Below are 18,453 nucleotides of genomic sequence, written 5' to 3'. Positions count from 1 at the left end.
CTGACATACATTACATTTGCCACACACAGCAAATCCTTTTGCTTTATTAGGGAACCTACTAACATTTTTCATTGGTTCACTTCTACTTTTTGTATAGCTGGGACATAATTGGTTCTTAATAGTCATTCCCTTACGAGATAACATTTGTGGGCGTTGGTGAAATGGCATCCCCCTGCAGCTCCATACCCCGAAAGCTATGCCAATAACGTTTCAGAATATTGTAAATATGTGCACTCTACATATTATTTTGAGTGATAAAGTCAATTTTGTCATTCTTTTTACTCTTTGAACTATGTTGATTGAAGTTACTTTTAGGGTTTCTTCCTTTTTCAGACATAAGGCTCTCTTCAGTTAGCTTTAAACACAGTTTCTCATAGCCTCTTTTCTTAAAACATGCATTGATTTCACTAAATCTATTTTTATAGTTCCCCTTCTGTCTGCAGTTTCGACGTGCTCAGACCATCTCGCCATAAGGAATTGACCAAATAGTGGATCTAGGATGCAAGCTTGTTGCATGCAGAACGCTATTACTGGCTATATCCTTTCGAAAAATAACACTGTGTATAATGCTCCTATCTACATATAGCAACAAATCCAAAAAAGCTTATCCTAGTCTTATCATATTTCATCGTAAGATGTACATTACACCTATTATTGTTGAGGAAGATGTGAAAATTCAATAATTCAGTCAGCGTTGCATTCCAAATAATGATGTCATCAATGTATCTTGGCCAAAATATAATATTATCCATCCATTGTTGTACGTCTGGGCCCCAGGTGGGCTTTCTTTGGGGGGAAAAACATAAACCAGTTCGGGCAAGAGGGAGCATAGGTGCTAGTTATGGTTAGTTTCCCTGAACAAATTCAGTGATTTTTACGTTTTGCTTTGTGACCATAGCTGCACTTTAACTGTGTTTTTTCAATTGAATTTCAGAGGTTTTGAAAAATATATAGTTTAAGTTCTGATCACCAAAGCAAACCATAACTGTACTGCAACTTATGTGTTTTATCAGTGGATTTCGGAGTTAATTTGCTCACAGACCACATATTGCACTTAAGGCATTGGGCTTGCAGCCAAGGGCCTTTGCTCAGTCTTCTGGAGGAACCCTGCGCCCAACCGGCAGTGGGTGGTCAACCACTGTACACATGGCCTTGGGCCACTTTCTGTTCTGGTTGCCCACAGTGGCTGAGCTCCAGCCAGGTCCTCCTGCCAACAGCCACTCCAAATGAGGACTGGGTATAGTACCTGGCCATAGGCTTTGCTTTTTTAAATAAATATTTTTTCAGGCTTCGAGGAACCATCATAGGAGTTGTGGTTCCCTGGGCCCTTGTCGCTGGGTTGACGATCCAGTTTCGGATCCACAAACCAGTGTCATAGGCCAGTATGGGACCTTGAAGCTTGCTGGGGGTTCACGGTTCCGAATTGGTACATAATGGACTAATTAAATAAGGGTTTTATTAATTACTTTGCAATGTTGGAAACAAACGTTTTGTGTGATAAAATAAAGAAATAATCTTTATACACTGTTTACAATAGTATTTGTATTTATTGAGTTACTCAAATTCTTTCATTTTAGGATGCTGGTAGTCAACAAATCGGGTTTTTGCTAGGGAGTTGTGGTGTTACTGTGGCCTTGACGAGTGATGCTTGCCATAAAGGACTGCCGAAAAGCCCGACGGGGGAGATACCACAGTTTAAAGGTAAATCAACTTGGACTGATAGCAAAAACCTTGAGCTAAATAATATTACTTCAGATAAGTACATTAAAGTGACAGTACAGCAAAGATAATATGCTTAAAACAATGTTAATTAGTCAAACCAAAAGTACCTAGGTTTCCAGTGTATTCCAAAGGAAGTGCTTATATTTTTCTTTGAAATTGACAATTTGCTTCCATATAGGCAATGATAAAATAAAGAGCTGTTAATTAGTAAAATATGATAAATGAACCAGCCTGGTACACTTTGTGCATAATGTAGCTAATCGAGGACCTGCAGTATATTCTATCAAAGTGTTCTAGCTAACATAAACTAAACTGTTGCAACACTTGACTTTGAATGGAAAAGGAGATATTGACCCAGAGCTTTAAGATGTAGTCACATATGATCATTGGCGAATTGAACATGATTAATAATTATAGAAGTAATCACCAATTTTCTTGTAGTGCTTGGTTCCACTTTTTATTGAAATATACATTTGAAAATTCCAGTATTTCATCAATAAATATATTCAAAAACAGCAAACATGCTTTGAGACTAAAGGGTGCTTCTCCAGGGCTGTTGAAACAAAAAGTTGTCTAAGAAATTGATAGAAATTGATTTAAAAGGGCAATTTACTTCACTGTTACACAAAACACCTTCCCTGGAAACAAATCAGTATACGATAAATAGTACACATTACTAAAACCTTTGACATGCACATTTGAGAACTACTGTTGGTCAAATGATTTCCAAAACTGAATATAAATGGCAGAGTTCTACATTTCCCAAGCTCCTCCTTGAAAATCGCATTGTATGAAAAGTCATAATTATAAATATTATTGTTTTACTTTTAACTCAGTACACGTTTATCTCATGGATGACTAATTGTATTCTGTAGCGATTATATACTTGGTTTGAGTACTATTAAATTCATTTGTTGGGTTTTCCCAAAAATATTCTCGTAAGCAAGTAAAAACTGAGGTAAAACTCGTACAAACAAAATCATGCTAAAAAGGCAGGACGAGGAGAGTACATTTCATGACTATAAAAAAGAAATACCTTGCCTAATTGAAGTCATATAGGCCTCAAGCCAAAGTAACGCAGTTATCTTCACTGAAACATGTAGATGATTTCTGAAATTGATTCTGAATTAATTAATAGTTGATATAGTTTATCTGAAAGAAACAGGTTAGTGTTAGATTCCTTACCTTAGAATATCCCCAGGCATCAGGCTGGATCCGGAAAGTTTTCGTCAGCAGTACCCTTGCGCGTCGGTAGGCGTCGTCTGCGGCTCCGCGTCCGGTGTCGTGATCGCCGGGATGATGTCGTCGGAGTACTTAGACGGCGCCCTCGCACGCTGACGTCAGTTCTTCTTTTTTCCGTGCCAGCTAGCGAAGATCCGGTAAGAGCAGTACTCTTAGTAATTTTTTGACTAACTTTTCGATCTGTTTTGGATCTGTTTTTCGAGTCTACTTCGACTCCTGGTGCCGTAGGGATGCCTGGCTTCAAGCCGTGCGACGCCTGTCACCGCCTGATGTCGGTGACCGACCCCCACCATCGGTGTCTCTACTGCCTCGGGGCCGACCACGACGACAAGTCGTCCCCCGACTGCCGGGTCTTGACTTCGCGGAACTGCAGTCGTCGCTCGACGAGTCACTCGTCGGGCTCCAAGTCCTCCAGTAAGTCGAGGCACTCTAAGAAGTCGTCGAAGAGGCAACATCGCTCTTCAGACTCCCCTCGCCGCTCGCGCGACGCGGCCGAGGGTTCGGGCGACACCGCCTATGCGGCTCCATCGAAGCTGCAAGCGCCGCCTCCAGGCCCATACACAGCGGTCCCTGGCCTGCGAGCGACGCCGGAGGAGATTTGTGACTTCCTCATTGCCATGAGGACTCACTTCCCTCCATTGAGGCCTTCCGGCGTGCCTTCGGGCCCCGCAGACCCGACTGGGGGCCTCGGCGGGCCAGTGGCTCCGGCGCCGTCAGGTGCTTTGGCCCCGGCGCCGTTGGCGACTTCGGTCCCGACGCCGTCGGCCCCCGTGGGATCCATGCCCGGATCCCGGTCGATGCCAGTTGACCTTACGACTTCTCCGCTGGCGCCGACCCCACTGGTGTCGCTCTCGGCGCCGTCCTCGGACGACGTCGGCCCCAGTTTCAGCCCCGGTCTGGTGTCGGACCGGCGGCGCCGTCTCTGGCATCGATGGGTGAGGCCTTCACCTACGACCCGGCTCCGTCATTCCAGCCTGTATACCAGGACACGGGTGAAAGGGAAGACTGGGAGGGGTCTGAGGACCCTCTGGCACAGCAGTGCCAGTTGAGTCAGGACTGGGCAGGTGAGCTAGGGGAGGCCAGTGCTTTGGACACTTCGCCCGACACTGGATTCATCTCTCCTCCCTCCGTGGTTATGGATGAGGGTGCTACCTTGGTGTGGTGTTGCGCAGGGTGGCCAAGGCCTTGGCTCTTGAGCTCCCTGCTGCGGCCGTGAGGACTAACCTCCTCACTGAAGTGCTTCAGCCGCCAGTAAACTCCTTGGAGCCTCTGCTGCCGTTCAATGAAGCCCTCTCGGACGTTCTGATGGGCACCTGGTCCAAGCCCTCCACAGTGCCTCCTGTGGATCAGAACGTGGCCCGACGCCACCGCCCGGCTCCGGGCGACCCTAGCTTTCTGTCCGTACAACCCACCCCCGAGAGCCTGGTGATCCAGGCATCTATGTCCCAGACCGCATCCCCGACCACTCCCCCGGATCAGGAACCCAAAAGATTTGATCAGTTCGGCAAGAAACTGTTCTCCTCACTGAGTCTGGGGTTGCGGTCTATCAACACCGCTTGCCTTTTGGCCCATTATACCCACTCCTTGTGGGACACTGCTGCGGACATACTGCCCCAGTTTCCGGGGGAGGTCCGGGCTCGGATGGCCCAAGAACTTGCGGAGGGGCGGGATGCGGCACATTACTCTATCAGGTGTGGACTGGATACCACAGACTCGCTGGGAAGGGCGATTTCCACGACGGTGGCGGTTCGCCGCCACGCCTGGCTGAGGTCCGCCAGTTTCTCGGGCGATGTCTAGGCCAAACTCATGGACATGCCCTTTGATGGCCGTCGCCTCTTTTGCGACAAAGCAGACAGTGCGCTTGAGCGTTTCAAGGACTCCAGGGCTATGGCCAAGTCCTTGGGCCTGTCTGGCCAGCGCCAGCAAACTTCTGCTTTTCGCCCCTTTCGTGGTCAAGGAAGGGGCTCCCCCACACGTTCTGCCTGCCACAGGCCATAGAACCAGCCTCAACACGGCCGCGGACGTGGTAACCGCCGTGGCGGTGCCCGGGGACAACTGCAAGTCCACATCCGCTCCCGCAGCATCTGCCTCAAAGCCTTCCTAGTCCGAGCTTTGAGGCCCATTCGACGCCTGTGGGGGGCAGTGTCCGCCATCACCTCCTCCACTGGCGCTCCATCACATCGAACAGGTGGGTGCTGCAAATCGTCCGAAGGGGCTACTCCCTCCCCTTCGAGGCGACCCATTCAGCCATGCCACCGCAGTGCCATCGCTTGTCGAGGATCACTTGCAACTTCTACAGGAGGAAGTTATGGCCCTCTTGGCCAAAGGGGCCATCGAGCGCGTTCCTGGGCCAGTAGTAGGACGTGGTTGCTATTCCCACTACTTTCTGGTACCCAAGAAGGGCAAAGGAGGCCTACACCCTATCTTGGACCTCCAGAGCGTCAGCGGCTTCCTCAGGAAGGAGAAGTTCAAGATGCTGACTTTAGCTCAGGTCCTAGCTACCCTGGAGACTGGATGGTAGCGTTGGACTTGCAGGACACATATTTCCACATCCCCGTCCTGCAGGCCCACCGGCGCTACCTGCGGTTCACGGTAGGCCACAAGTGATGGCGGTGGTCGCAGCTCATCTGCGCAGATCAGGGGTTTCAGTCTTCCCCTATCTCGACGACTGGTTGTTTCAGGCTGGCTCGCCCCAAACAGTCGTCTCCCCCCTCCAGACTATTGCCGACCTCCTGCACTCGCTGGGGTTCTCCATTAACGTGCTGAAGTCACACCTGTGCCCCTCTCAGAAACTCCTCTTCATCAAAGCGGTTCTGGACTCGGCGCAGTTTCGGGTTTATCCCCCCGAACAGCAGGTTTGGGATATTCAGGCTCTGATTCCGATCTTTCAGCCTTTATCCCGAGTTTCGGTCAGGTTGATGCTGCGGCTCCTGGGGCTAATGGCCTCCTGCATCCTTCTGGTGCATCACGCTAGGTGGCGGATGCGGGCTCTGCAGTGGGACCTGAAGTTTCAGTGGGCACAGCATCAGGGCAACCTGTCCGACCACATCCTGTTCTCGGAGGGCACTGCGAGTCAATTGCAGTGGTGGCTCACAAACCGCGATTGGGTCAGCGGCAGATCCCTCTCTCTACCCTAACCGGAGCACGTAGTAGTGACGGATGCGTCCCTCCTGAGATGGGGGGGCCACTTGGGAGAGGCGGAGATCAGAGGCCTCTGGTCTCCAACGGAGTCCCGGCTCCATAGCAACCTTCTGGAACTGCGGGCGATCCAACCTGCATTGAAGGCATTCCTTCCCTCTGTCAGTCTGTCCGGGGAAGTGTAGTGCAGGTGTTCCCGGACAACACCACCGCCATGTGGTACTGTAACAAACAGGGCGGGGTGGGGTTGTGGACCCTTTGTCAGGAGGCTCTGCGCCTCTGGACATGGCTGGAACACCAGGGCGTCACCCTGGTGGTTCAACACCTGGCAGGTTCCCTGAACTCCAGGGCGGACGAACTCTGCCGCCGGTGCATGATGGATCACGAATAGCGTCTGACCTCGGACGTGGCGCAAGGTATCTTTCAGCAGTGGGGAGAGCCTTGGTTAGATCTATTCGCCACCGAAGAGAACGTGCAATGTCATCAGTTACGCGTGTTGGAATTTCCAAGGCGGCACTCACTCGGAGACGCTTTTCGCCGCGAGTGGACCTGCGGTCTGTTGTACGCCTTTCCGCCTATACCACTTCTGCCCGGAGTGCTGAAGAAGATCAGGCGAGACCGGGCCCAAGTCATCTTTGTGGCTCCGGACTGGGCACGAAGATACTGATATCCCGAGCTACTCAGCATGTCAGTCGATCCCCCGATTCGTCTGCCTCTTCAGGAGGACCTTCTGTCGCAGCAGCAGGGGACGGTACTCCACCCGAACCTGTCCAGTCTCCACCTACATGCGTTGAGATTGAGCAGCGGCAGTTGAGGCCATTTGACTTTCCTCCTGAAGTGTGTGATGTGATTCTGGCAGCCAGGCGTCCCTCCACAAAATCGGTTTACGCCTGCAGGTGGAATAAATTTGTGGTATGGTGCACAGCAAAGGCTGTGGATCCACTCTCTGCCCCCCTTTCAGAGGTTCTCCTCTTCCTTCTTTCTCTTGCCCAGCAGGGCTCTGCTCTGGGCACTATCAAAGGCTACCTCTCGGCCATTTCAGCCTTCTTAAGGCTTCCTGAACAGCCTTCTCTTTTCAAGTCCCCTGTTGTAAATAGATTCTTGAAAGGCATCACTCACAAGTTTCCTCCTGTTCCCTTCGTGATGCCTCAGTGGGACTTGAACCTTGTACTGACTTATCTGACGTGCTCCCCCTTTGAGCCACTTCATAACTGTCCCCTTCGTCTTTTGACTCTTAAGACTGCATTCCTGGTTGCCATCACCTCTGCCAGGAGAGTGAGTGAGCTCCAGGCTCTATCTTCTAAACCTCCTTTCCTCTCTGTCCATCCGGACAAGGTTGTTCTGTGGACTCGTCCTTCTTTCCTACCGAAGGTGGTTACAGCCTTTCATATCGGGCAGTCTATCACCTTGCCTACCTTCTTTCCGCCTCCGCATCCCTCGAAAGAGGAAGAGAGGCTCCACCGTCTGGACACAAAACATGCGCTCTCCTTCTATCTAGACCGCACACGCCTGTTCCGGGTGGACAACCAGCTCTTTGTTGGTTACGTGGGCGCTAAGAAGGGACGGGCGGTGCAAAAGCGGACCATCTCTCGGTGGGTCGTCTTTTGCATCAAGGTTTGCTACTCCTTGGCGAAAAAGGAGCCTCCTGTGGGGCTGCCCGCCCATTCCACTCAGGCCACAGCGGCTACTACGGCCCTGGGTCGGGGAGGCCCCTTGCAGGACATCTATCAGGCAGCTACGTGGGCCTCGCTGCACACGTTTGCTAGGCTCTACTGCCTGGACAGCCAAGTCCGGAGAGAGGGCTTTTTCGGCCGTTCCGTTCTCCAGGACTAAATCTCATCAGAATATAGGAACTTTGAGAATAACGCAAGCATGGGGATTTAGCTCCTACAGTTAAACAACAAGCTACTAAGAGCAACATCCCTGAAATTGAAAACGTACATGGTAAAGTCACTTGTGACAAGGGGGAAATAACCTTTTGTTGATATTATTACAGATTGGCCAAGCAAAGCAGAGGTTAATCAATTTTGGTTATTAAAACATATACCCCAAGACAGCAAAATGAAGTAAAATCTCAATGCCATGCACTAGAAGTGCCCAGGATGAACCAGGAACTTGAAACGGTTGTTTAGAAGCTCCGCACCGGGAAAGCCACTGGACCGGATTTGAGTCCAGTAGAATTTTATAAGACTTTTTATCAAACCCAGGGCCCATGCTAACATTGCTTAATTCAACTGGTAAAAGCAGTTCTGGAATACCTCCGTCTTGGAGGGAAAATGATATTGCAGTATTTCTTAAAAGATATGAAATTCCACTTAGTTGCTGCTCAAACCGCCCGATCCCTTTAATCAATCTATGGTGACTCTAAAATGTATGAAAGCATTTTGGCTGACATATTCTCCCCCTGGATTGGACACTGGGCTAATCCCATGCAATATGGCCTTTTCACCCAAAGAGATACCACTCATCATGCAAATCTCATTACTCAAGATTCCTACTGTACAAGAGATAGAAGCCAATATGATACTTCTCGAAGCTGCAAAGGCATTCAGCCGAGTCTCATGGCTATTCCTCTAGCAGGTTGTGGGTAACCTACAATGTGTTCCTTTAATTATCAGCAGGATTAAAGCCCTATACAGTGGTATGAAAGCTAGAATATAGAATACTAATGGGAACAAAATTGGAAGCTTAACCTTCTAAACCTGAGCCTTCTTTTACCCCAACCGTTTTCACTGTAACTTGAACCTTACCTGAATCACTTAAAACATTTTCCAGATATATCTCCTCCAATAATAAATAACCAATCTTGAAAGCTTGCAACATATGCGGGTGATATCTCCTTGTATACTCCTCACCCCGCCCTCCGAGTGATTGAAAAGGCAGCTGCCAAATTCGGGGAAGCCTTCAGGTATCTCCTCAATTGAAGCAGGATGAAAGTTCTCCATAACGGAAACAGAGCCTCCTGGCCAAGTCTCATTATGTTATTTCTACTTCCTATCTTCGGGTTAAGATATAAGTAAATGACCAGGAGATATTTTTGCTAAACTATGATGCACCCAGGATAGAAATGCTAAACTGCTTAACCAAATGGAATAGATTACCCTTAAGAATCCTAGGTCAATGTAATATAAATATGACAGTTTTACCTACATTTCAGCACCACCCATTTTATTACGCAATGCATTCTTTCATAAAATAGAATTATCTTGGTCACAGTTTATCGGGAGCCACAAAAGGGCCAGTCATGTCATGACTCAGCTTCTACTAGCCATTATAAAGGGGGGCTTGGTTCTTCCATCATTAAAATACTATTATTGAGCTTCTCGGTCTTCGGGATTGGCACAAGTTATTAGAATCAGCAACACTTGATGGCCCCTTCAAGGCTTTTAACCAGATTTACATAGCAACACTGGATTTTTTTGCCCACTCTGCTTTAGAAAGACCATGTTTAAAGCATTGTCCATTTATGGCCATATCTAGAAGCACATTTCTAAGACGTTGAAGATACCTAAAATTATGCTTACGCATCACTTTGGCACAACTGTAGTCTTCCTAGTTTCTCTCAGGACATCTTTGTGAATCAATGATCCAGCTCGCAGTTAGATAGCATAGGTTAGCTCTTTGACAATAATATACTCAAATCCTTTAATGCCGTCTCCTTTCAATTTTCAATTCCAACCCCACCAGATTTTTTAAGTACTTGCAAATGCTGAAGGTTTTTTTTTTTCTTTAAAGAAATGAACAGTTTGAGTATTTCATGTTTGTGTATACTGCTGTTAAATTTAGATCGATTTCCATCCACTGTCCAGAAAGGCATTACCCTCCATGTTTATCAACTTCTAATTGATAATCAATGCAATAGTTTACAACATCTGGCCGATCGTTGAACGGTTGAACTTGACATGCTATCTAAGCCTATTACTAGAGAAGAACTAATCTCCAGTATCTCTAATTGTCACAAGTACTTAAACATTTCCCGGCTAAAAATCTATCACTGCAAACTCATTCAGAAAATCTATAATTCTCTCAAAAGACTAAATAAACGGGGCTGCAGATACCAATCTAATTGTTGTGGATGTTTTGACCCAGATACCACCCAATTTTTATTAACCCTGGAGTTTTTGGACTTGGCTGTTCTAAGAAATCCGCAAGCTGATTAATACTAAAGTTTTTCCAACTCCGGCAACTATTATACTTGGATCAGTGCTGATGGTCCTCCACCAGAACCAGATTATTAATAGCCTGTAGATGGCTGGAAAAGAAACCCCTGACTGTAACAGAATCAATGCATTATTATTTGCTGGTATGGGGATGGAAATATTGGAGATTACTAAGTAACGCAAGAAGCTGAGACAAACTTTGGAACCTATGGCTAAATGTATTTCATCTCGGCTCAGATAAGTACATTTAGGGGCATGAGGGGGGAGATGAAACCAAAGAAAGGAAAATTCAAAAACTTGAGTAATACAATTTATATGTATTGTCTAATATGTCAGTTGATTGCTTTGCTAAAAGATTGCCCTATGTCTATGTATATATTTCTTTTTGTATTGTATATACACTGTGGTTACAAAAGGTAAATAAAAACAGAGTGGATCCTGGAAACATTTCTCTAGCAGTGCTCATGCTCAGTGCGGCTCCACATTGACTCCGCATCGCCCTGAAAGTGACTGAGCAGAGCCGCCTAAGAGCACGACCCCCTGTGCACAGACTTAAGATCCTTTCTTTGCACAGCTTCCGACATGGATCATCGTCTGTATACCGAAGACTCATGAAAATCATTCAAAATTCTGTGTGCTAGGTAATGATGTCCCCTCCTAACACCACAGATTGCAAACCATGCCATGACTGTAGAAAACAGAAATCAGTTACTGACTCACACAAGGTTTCTCTCTGATACTTGGATTCAGTAGTGCGACAAATGTGCTGTCATGCACCCAATGGCTTATCCGGGACTGAGAGGGTAAGCAGTACATTCCTGAACTCAAGAGGTAGTTGCGAGCCTCATGTAGGTCTCTCTCACCGTCCATGTCAAGGGCGGGGAAACTCACGCTTCCAAGGCTGCTCCCACAAGAGGTCAACTTCACAGCAAAAGTTTTCCGGCAAGTCAAAATCGAAGTTCAAACAAAAGCACAAGAAAGCGTAACAAATTGATGCCTTTAAAGAGGCCATGCTGTAATATTTGGCATTGTCCAGACACCCTCTGATGCACCTTAGGGCCCCAAGGATCTGCAGGGGCTTCCAGTCAAGTTACTGGTGGGTGATCCATCCTCAGTGCAGTCTGACCCCCTTGACCTGTAACAGCCCCAGGCAGACTCTTGTATAAATTTTCCCACAGGATTCATGACCTACTCTGGTCCCTCCCTCATCGACCCCAATGGCGACAGAAGAGGATCTAGTTTGGACTGATTCCGAATTGACTTCAGTCCAATATGACTGATATCCGGCTATGAAATTACTAAAGCGCAACCAGTCACCATACAGCCTGATTCTGATCCAGTGCTTCTAGCAGGGCGGATGTACCATTAGAAACTCCACTCTCTGTTTTTGGCTCTGATTCCAACCAAAGCTTGCCAGCCCGATGGGAACAATTAATACATGCACTTAGAATAGATTAGTGAGCTTGATGCTCCCTCCGATCCAGGGTTGAGGTTGTCATTTAGACCACCAGCAGAAGCAAGTGTATCATTTGCAGGAGAGGTCGGAAGCAGCTGAGGTGTTGGACCTACCACTGCCCTTTATTGAGATTAAGACTAATGTCCTTATGGAAAACGTACCGCCTGGGACAACCACATCTGAGTCCTTGCTTCTTTTCAACAACACCCTCACTTATCCCTTAATGGTCAGCTAGCCAAATTCCTTTCTTGCCCACCGGTGAATAGGCAGGTGGCTAGATGTCACAGCCCGGTGCCTGGCAATCATTATTTTCTCACTAAACATTCTACTCCAGAGAATCTGGCTGTTCAGGCATCAGCCAGCAAGGTGAACCCCAATTAATTTCCCATGACTCCTCCAGATCATGAGTCTTAGAGGATTGAGGTATTTAGAAAGCCAGTTGGCCTTCACTCGCATTGTATTGAGATCTGTCAATATAGTCTGCTAATTGGGCCATTATACTGGGACATGGCCAGCAAGATCTTGCTTGTGGTCAAGCAAAACCTAAGGGCTTCACTGGCTCGAACACTTTAGTTTATTCAAGTTGCAGGCAAATACATGGTTTGTGCTGGCCTTGATACGATTGTTTGTGTGGGAGGGACAGCTTGCATCAGTGCTCCATCATGTGAGGACTCGCTCCCCAGGATTTTGTGAAGATATCCAGGCCTGTGTCTTGGATATGACTTTTGATCGTTCATGCCTGTTAGGCGAGAAATACGATTCTGCCTTGGAACATCTCAACGAAATTAGATCCACAACATGCTCCCTTGGTCTTTTAACCCCCCTCACAGTTTAGGAAATTCCAAGGCTAATCTAGGGAACTCCTAACAAAAAGAGGGACAAGGAGGGCTGTTTAACGGGGTCCAGCGTACGTGCCCTAAAGACTGTAAACCAAAAAAGAGAGTACGCATTTCCCCAGGCTAATAAAAGGGGGGGGGGGGGGGGGGGTTGATGAACCAAAGTGAGTGAAAGGCATACAGGAGGGAAATCCTCCTTGTTGGAACTAGAGTCTTCACACACCCAGCAAGCTAGATGTCATGCTCCATCATATGGGCTCGCTCCTCGTCGGGTCGGCGGTGCAATACCCAATGGGCACCCATAAAGGGGCTCTTTAGCGGAGATCTTTTGTTACTGCTTTATGGTGCGGTGGGTGTGAGGGCCCTAGGGGAAGAGAGTGTGTGTGTAGATGTGCGTAAGTGGTTAAATAAGGTTGGGTTGTCCACAGAGGAACTTTAATAAAGTGGTAACCCACCTTACTAAAAACAAAGAGTGGTAGCTCTCTGGCTTAGGGGTCCAGGGGACCCAATCCCCACTCTATATCCATGGTCAACATGTTTATAGCAAAAGTGTTCTAAGCGATACAGTGCATTTCATCAGGACCAAAAGACTATCTACACTAGGTGGTGTGGGTGGAAGCGTGCCTATCAAGGTGCGAGTATGTAGTCCCACCAAGGTCTACTGAAACCTAAAGGAGGAGGATGACATAAACACAAACAGTACAAAAGTGGTCAGTTATGTCAAAATGTACTCACTCACACGGTGTGGTTCATCTTTCAAAGATAAGAAACAGTAAATTATACGCTCTATACTCTTAGTAAAAGATAGGTGGGAACAGTTTAAAGGAAACAGGGAGCCAAATGACTGGTTAAAAACACAAATGAAGTACGAATAACAAAGAGGCAAGACCTGTCTCACCCGATTAACTTGAAGCGCCTGCTCCTGTCGTCTCCCCGGCATAGGACACCTCAAGGTGATTGTCCTGAATTGGGGGAGAAAGAAAAACATGGAAAGGTACCTGAAAAGCGGGAAAATGTAGCCCACTTAGTAAGGGGGAAGAGAGGATAGGTGTAGTGCTGCAATACCCAATGATGCCAGTGTCAGGGTACGTGGATACCCCGCCCAAGGGGCAGCCCACGTGAGGCAAAACAGTCACAGAGGAGTCCACAAAGCGTGACCTGATACCGTAGGCTAGGGTAAAACAACTTAAAACTGTACCTGCATGCGAGCTGAGGAACAACTTAACACGCTGCCCGTCTGGGAAAGGGAACACGCGCCAAGCTATTCCCTGTCACACCCATTGTCGATGACAGTTACAAAGCCCACCGCATGTAGTAGTCAGGTGGGCAGTGGGAACCCTGCGATAAACACAGCCACCCGCTCCACTCTTCCGTGAGCGGTGTAAGTCCAAAGGTAACGAGCCTCATACTCGGAGTGAGTACTGTCCCAGCTACTCCCGCCACACTCAGACCCAGCACAAACACTCCCCTGTCCTTAGTAGAACGAGTGCTGGTCAACTACCGATGCGCTATATCCTGGGAGCCGGTACAAACACTGGCTCTGTATGTTGCCTTTTAAAACCACTGTGTGATCCGCGCCATCTCCCGCGGGACAGTGTACGTCTCGGTAACGTGGGTCACGTGGTGTCAGGCGCTAAGGCATTGTGTGCATAGGAGTGGGGCTCTGTAAGACTAGCAGCCATTTTGGAGTGTATGACCTCGCATTGGAAAACTAGTCCCAGAGTAGTGTAAACTAGCTACAAGGTGTGCCGGGGGTTAGTTTAAGGGGGGAGTTTTATGTAGGGGGGGTTAAGGAGAAGGAAGCTAGGAATAGTGCAAGCTAATAGTATGTTCTTAGAATCAAGATGGACGGAAGAGAGTGTTCCTAAAATTAATCAAATTGGAGATGTAGCCCGCCCCACAAGGAGAGCGGGGTAACAGGAGTCAAAATCATAATGCATACTACCCGCAATGTCATATAAACAAACCTAGGGCATATGTAAGGCAATGTCTATGGAGTGTCAAAAGCCAGAGAGAAGGTGGTACAGTGACTATATCTGTGAGGTCAGAGGGAACAGTAATGTGCACTTCTCTGGGCTACTCAGAGAGGTCAGAAAAAGTGATGTCTCGTGGGCCATACTAAGAGATAGTGGGCCTCAGATACAAATTATTGGCCAAGGCTGCCCAGGGGAAGCTATCGTAGAGGCCAATGCGGTCAGTGGCAAGGCGGTGCACCCACCTCGTTTCAATTCTGAACAGGGTTTGCTTCTTGATGTTCGTGTGAGACTCAAGCACTAACCACCTGAGATCGTCTGCTTTGTGTCGGAACTCCTTGCAGTGTGCGTACAGTTTAGTGGTAGTCTTCATGCATCTCACATTGCTCTTTTGTTCAGTCATACGCAGCTTCACCTGTCTCATGGTCATACCTATATATTTCTTGTCACAAGGACAAATAAGAAGGTAGATGCATTGTGCTGTATTGCAGTTTGTGTGCCTCTTGAGGTGCCAAGTGAAAGTGTCAGAGAGTCGTACCTCTTTACAGATGCTAGTCTGGTTACAGACTGAACAGCCCCCGCACGGGTAGTGGTCGGCCACAGGCGGTAAGTCCCAGAGAGTTCTCTGGACACTCGGCTGCTTGATCCTCTGTCTTGTATGTACTAGTGTGTCCTTGAGGTTGGGCGTGCGTTTGAACGCAAACCTGGGATTAGGAATGTTGAGGTACCCTGTGTTCACTATACTCCAGTGTTTGTTTATTGTTTTCTTGATAAGTGGCGAGTTGCACGTGAAGGATGTGACACAGGTGATTGTGTCAGTGGCCTCTTTTGCTCTACCCTGTAGCAGTGCCTCTCTTGGATTGTTCATTGCCCTCTTGTAGGATCGCTTGATCTGTGCGCCTGGGTTCCCCCTGTCCCGTAGATTGAGTTGCAGGTGCTGGGCCTCTGATCTATAGTCAGTCAAAGTGGAACAGTTTCTTCTAAAGCGGAGAAACTGGCCAAAGGGCAGGTTGTCCCTGAGTGACTTAGGGTGATGACTGTCGTAGAGGAGGAGGCTATTACTGTCCGTTTCTTTTTTGTACAGGCGGGTGTGAAGACCTGTGTCTGTGAGCCAGATCCTTAAATCCAAAAAGGAGATGTCACTGCTTGATATGGTACTGGTAAAGTTCAAGAATCTGTTCTGTGCATTAATCCAATTGCAAAAGGCCTCACAGGTCAGAGTGTCCCTTTGCCACAGTCTGAGGATGTTGTCTATATACTGCCTCCATAGTGTGAGGTTCTCCCTGTATGGATTACTGGGGTTCATGATAACCTCTTTCTCAAAGGTCGCCATGTACAGGCAGGCCACACTCGGGGTGAAGGTACTCCCCATGGAAGTACCCTGGGACTGGTGGAAAAGGAGAGTTGTATTCGAAGAAATTCTCCGCGAGGGCCAAGGTGGCATAGTTCATGATGAATGAGATAGGTGTAGGTGACGTCCAGTCCTCATTAAGAAGGCTGGATTCAATTGCCTCCAAAGTGGAGCACTGAGGGATGTTCTTATACAGCGCCTACACATCTAGGGTCACAAATAGGTCCACCCCAACCCTCCCTTCGATGTTATCAATCAGACGTAGTACATCTGTGGTGTCCTGGACATAAGATGGTATTTTCCTCACCAAGGGCTGGAGGAAATAGTCACAAAACTTGGAGAGGGGTTCAAGCAGGGACCCTATCCCCGACACGATGGGTCTTCCTGGAACCGGATTCGTGCCCTTATGGATTTTGGGGAGGGTGTAGAAAAAGGGAATTTTAGGATCTTTGGTAAGGAGGAAGGCAGTCTCATTCCTGCTGATCCACTCATTAGTCTCGGCTTCAAAGACCAGAGATGCTATTTCCGCAGAAAGTCTTGCAGTGGGATCCACCGTAAGGGGGGTGTAGTTACTGGTATTTCCCAGTTGGCGTCTACATTCCTTATAATCCTGGGTAGACTGGATTACAATCGCACCCCCCTTGTCTGCCTGCTTGATGGTAATACTCTGGTCATTGGCCAGTGTTTTGGCTGCCTCTTTCTCAGCATTGGTAAGGTTATGATACATTTTGGGTCTCGGGATAATTGTCAAGTCCTTGAGTACTGCATACTCAAACGCCGGGGGGAACCATGCTATTGTTGGGGGTGAATGTCGAGGGGTTATGTAGCCCGTGTCAGACTGTTCACCAGGGGTTTCGTCGTGGAAAGCTGCCTTGAGGCGCCCCTTCCTGAAAATTTTTTTATTTCACACATCTCATTAAATTTGTCTGGGAAGGGTGTGGGAACAAATCCCAGGCCTTTCTCCCGCACCGCCTCCTCTGCTTTGGTGAGAATTCTCGTGGAGAGGTTAACAACTAGACCCTCCTTCCCCTGCTCATGCTCTTCGTCTCGACTGACTGAGGTGTCTGGTCTTGCCAGTGTACCCCTTAATGTGCTCCTCTTCTTTGCCCCTCTTCTTCGCCCTCTTCCTTTGCCCCAACCTCTGCCTAAAAAAGGGGGGTTGTTTATTGGGTAGTACTGAGGCGCACCCTGAGGATACATTGGATAATGCCATGGTGGTGGGACAGGGCCATGAAACACAGGATCATTTTCATAGTTAGGGTATGGTTGGAAAAATGGTCTCCTTTGGCTCTGGTTACCCCAACTCCCATTACTGGAGTCGCTGGTGGAAGAGCCCCTTCTACTCCCAGCGTCCGAGTTGTCGTCTGAGGAGTAGCTGTTCTTGGATGTGGTGTAGTCATCCTTAAGGTAGGGATAAACCTTTTCCTTGTCGAATTTGCCCACATCCTTCTGTAGCTTCGTTATTTTCTGTTTCAACAGGAATTCCCTGTTCTCAGTGATTTCGTTGTTGATCTCCGTCAATTTGTTGGTGAAAGCAGTTTTAGGCACAGAGGATTTGAGTGCCGCTTCTGCTGCCTGTATTTTAACCAGGCGGGCATCAGCCAGCCTTTTGGCAGTGTTTATTATCAGGAACAGCAGATCTTTGGTACACTTCCAGGAAACCTGGCACCAATCCTTCTTGAATGGCACGTCCTCCAGGAAAATTCTAGGGAGTAAGTTAACTATGAGGCCACACGGCGCAATGTTAGCTCGCAAATACTCAGTCATAAGGGCACCATGGACGGTGACCTTGCCATTCTTTCTTAATCTGTGTAACAGAGGTCCAGTCATCAGGCGAAGATCCTGAAGCTCCAGCACCTCCTACACCCAATAGGAAGGTGCTGTCCTCAAGATGTCAGCTATAGCTTCCTCATTGAAGCTAAGTCCGGGAATGTCCTCCATATCAAGGACAGAGGAAGCCAACCACACTCAGTGGAGTACCGGTTTGGCGTGTAAAAACGGTGGGCCAATCAGTATTAAGTATACTTCTTGGTAACCTCAGAATGTGTCCCCCTCCTCCCCTTTTGTTTATCCTGGGGAACTGCGTACTCTCTTTTTGGTTTATAATCTAGGGAGCTGTCATAAAGGCAGCTTCAGTCTTTCCAGCCACTGCTGCAGTCACCCAATCTTTTTGAGGCCAGGGACATGGATCTGGTAGGTAACATGCAGGCCAACAAGGGGACCAATCCTCCCAGTCACCAAGCCAATAGAGTTGCACAACCACCCTGTGGGAGGCAGGATGAACCACTTTCTCCAACGGTGGCGATCCATTACTTCCTCTGGATTCTTAATTGATTTGTTTTGAAAAGATACCTTTTATTCACTGAGGACTTTGCTGATTACTCATATTCAGTGACATGCACTGAATAAGTAATAGTGGAATTACTACATTAATTTCATTGTTGCATTTGAAATTGTATTTTATTTTGTGATACCTTATAGGATTTGTGAAAAGTGCGCTCTTGGACTCAAACAGGTTCTGTTTGACTCATGTTGGATCCATTACATCCAACACATGGGTCTTTCAAATAGTTCA

At 47.7% G+C, this 18,453-nt stretch overlaps 1 protein-coding gene across 9 annotated transcripts in view; it reads left to right on the top strand.

Moving 5' to 3' along the window:
- Positions 1-18,453, top strand: part of DIP2C (DIP2 acetate--CoA ligase C (putative)) — a 1,026,208-nt gene that overhangs the window by 747,007 nt on the left and 260,748 nt on the right. For all 9 annotated transcript variants that reach the window (XM_078663289.1, XM_078663292.1, XM_078663288.1 and 6 more), the window contains one exon: positions 1,578-1,701. In XM_078663289.1, coding sequence (XP_078519415.1) covers positions 1,578-1,701 — 124 coding nt within the window. The remainder of the gene's footprint in view (positions 1-1,577; positions 1,702-18,453) is intronic.

This window comes from Lissotriton helveticus, chromosome 10, assembly GCF_964261635.1.
Source record: "Lissotriton helveticus chromosome 10, aLisHel1.1, whole genome shotgun sequence".
Taxonomy (NCBI): Eukaryota; Metazoa; Chordata; class Amphibia; order Caudata; family Salamandridae; genus Lissotriton; species Lissotriton helveticus.
The sequence above is the reverse complement of the archived record's forward strand: the minus strand, read 5'-3'. Positions and strand labels throughout refer to the sequence as shown.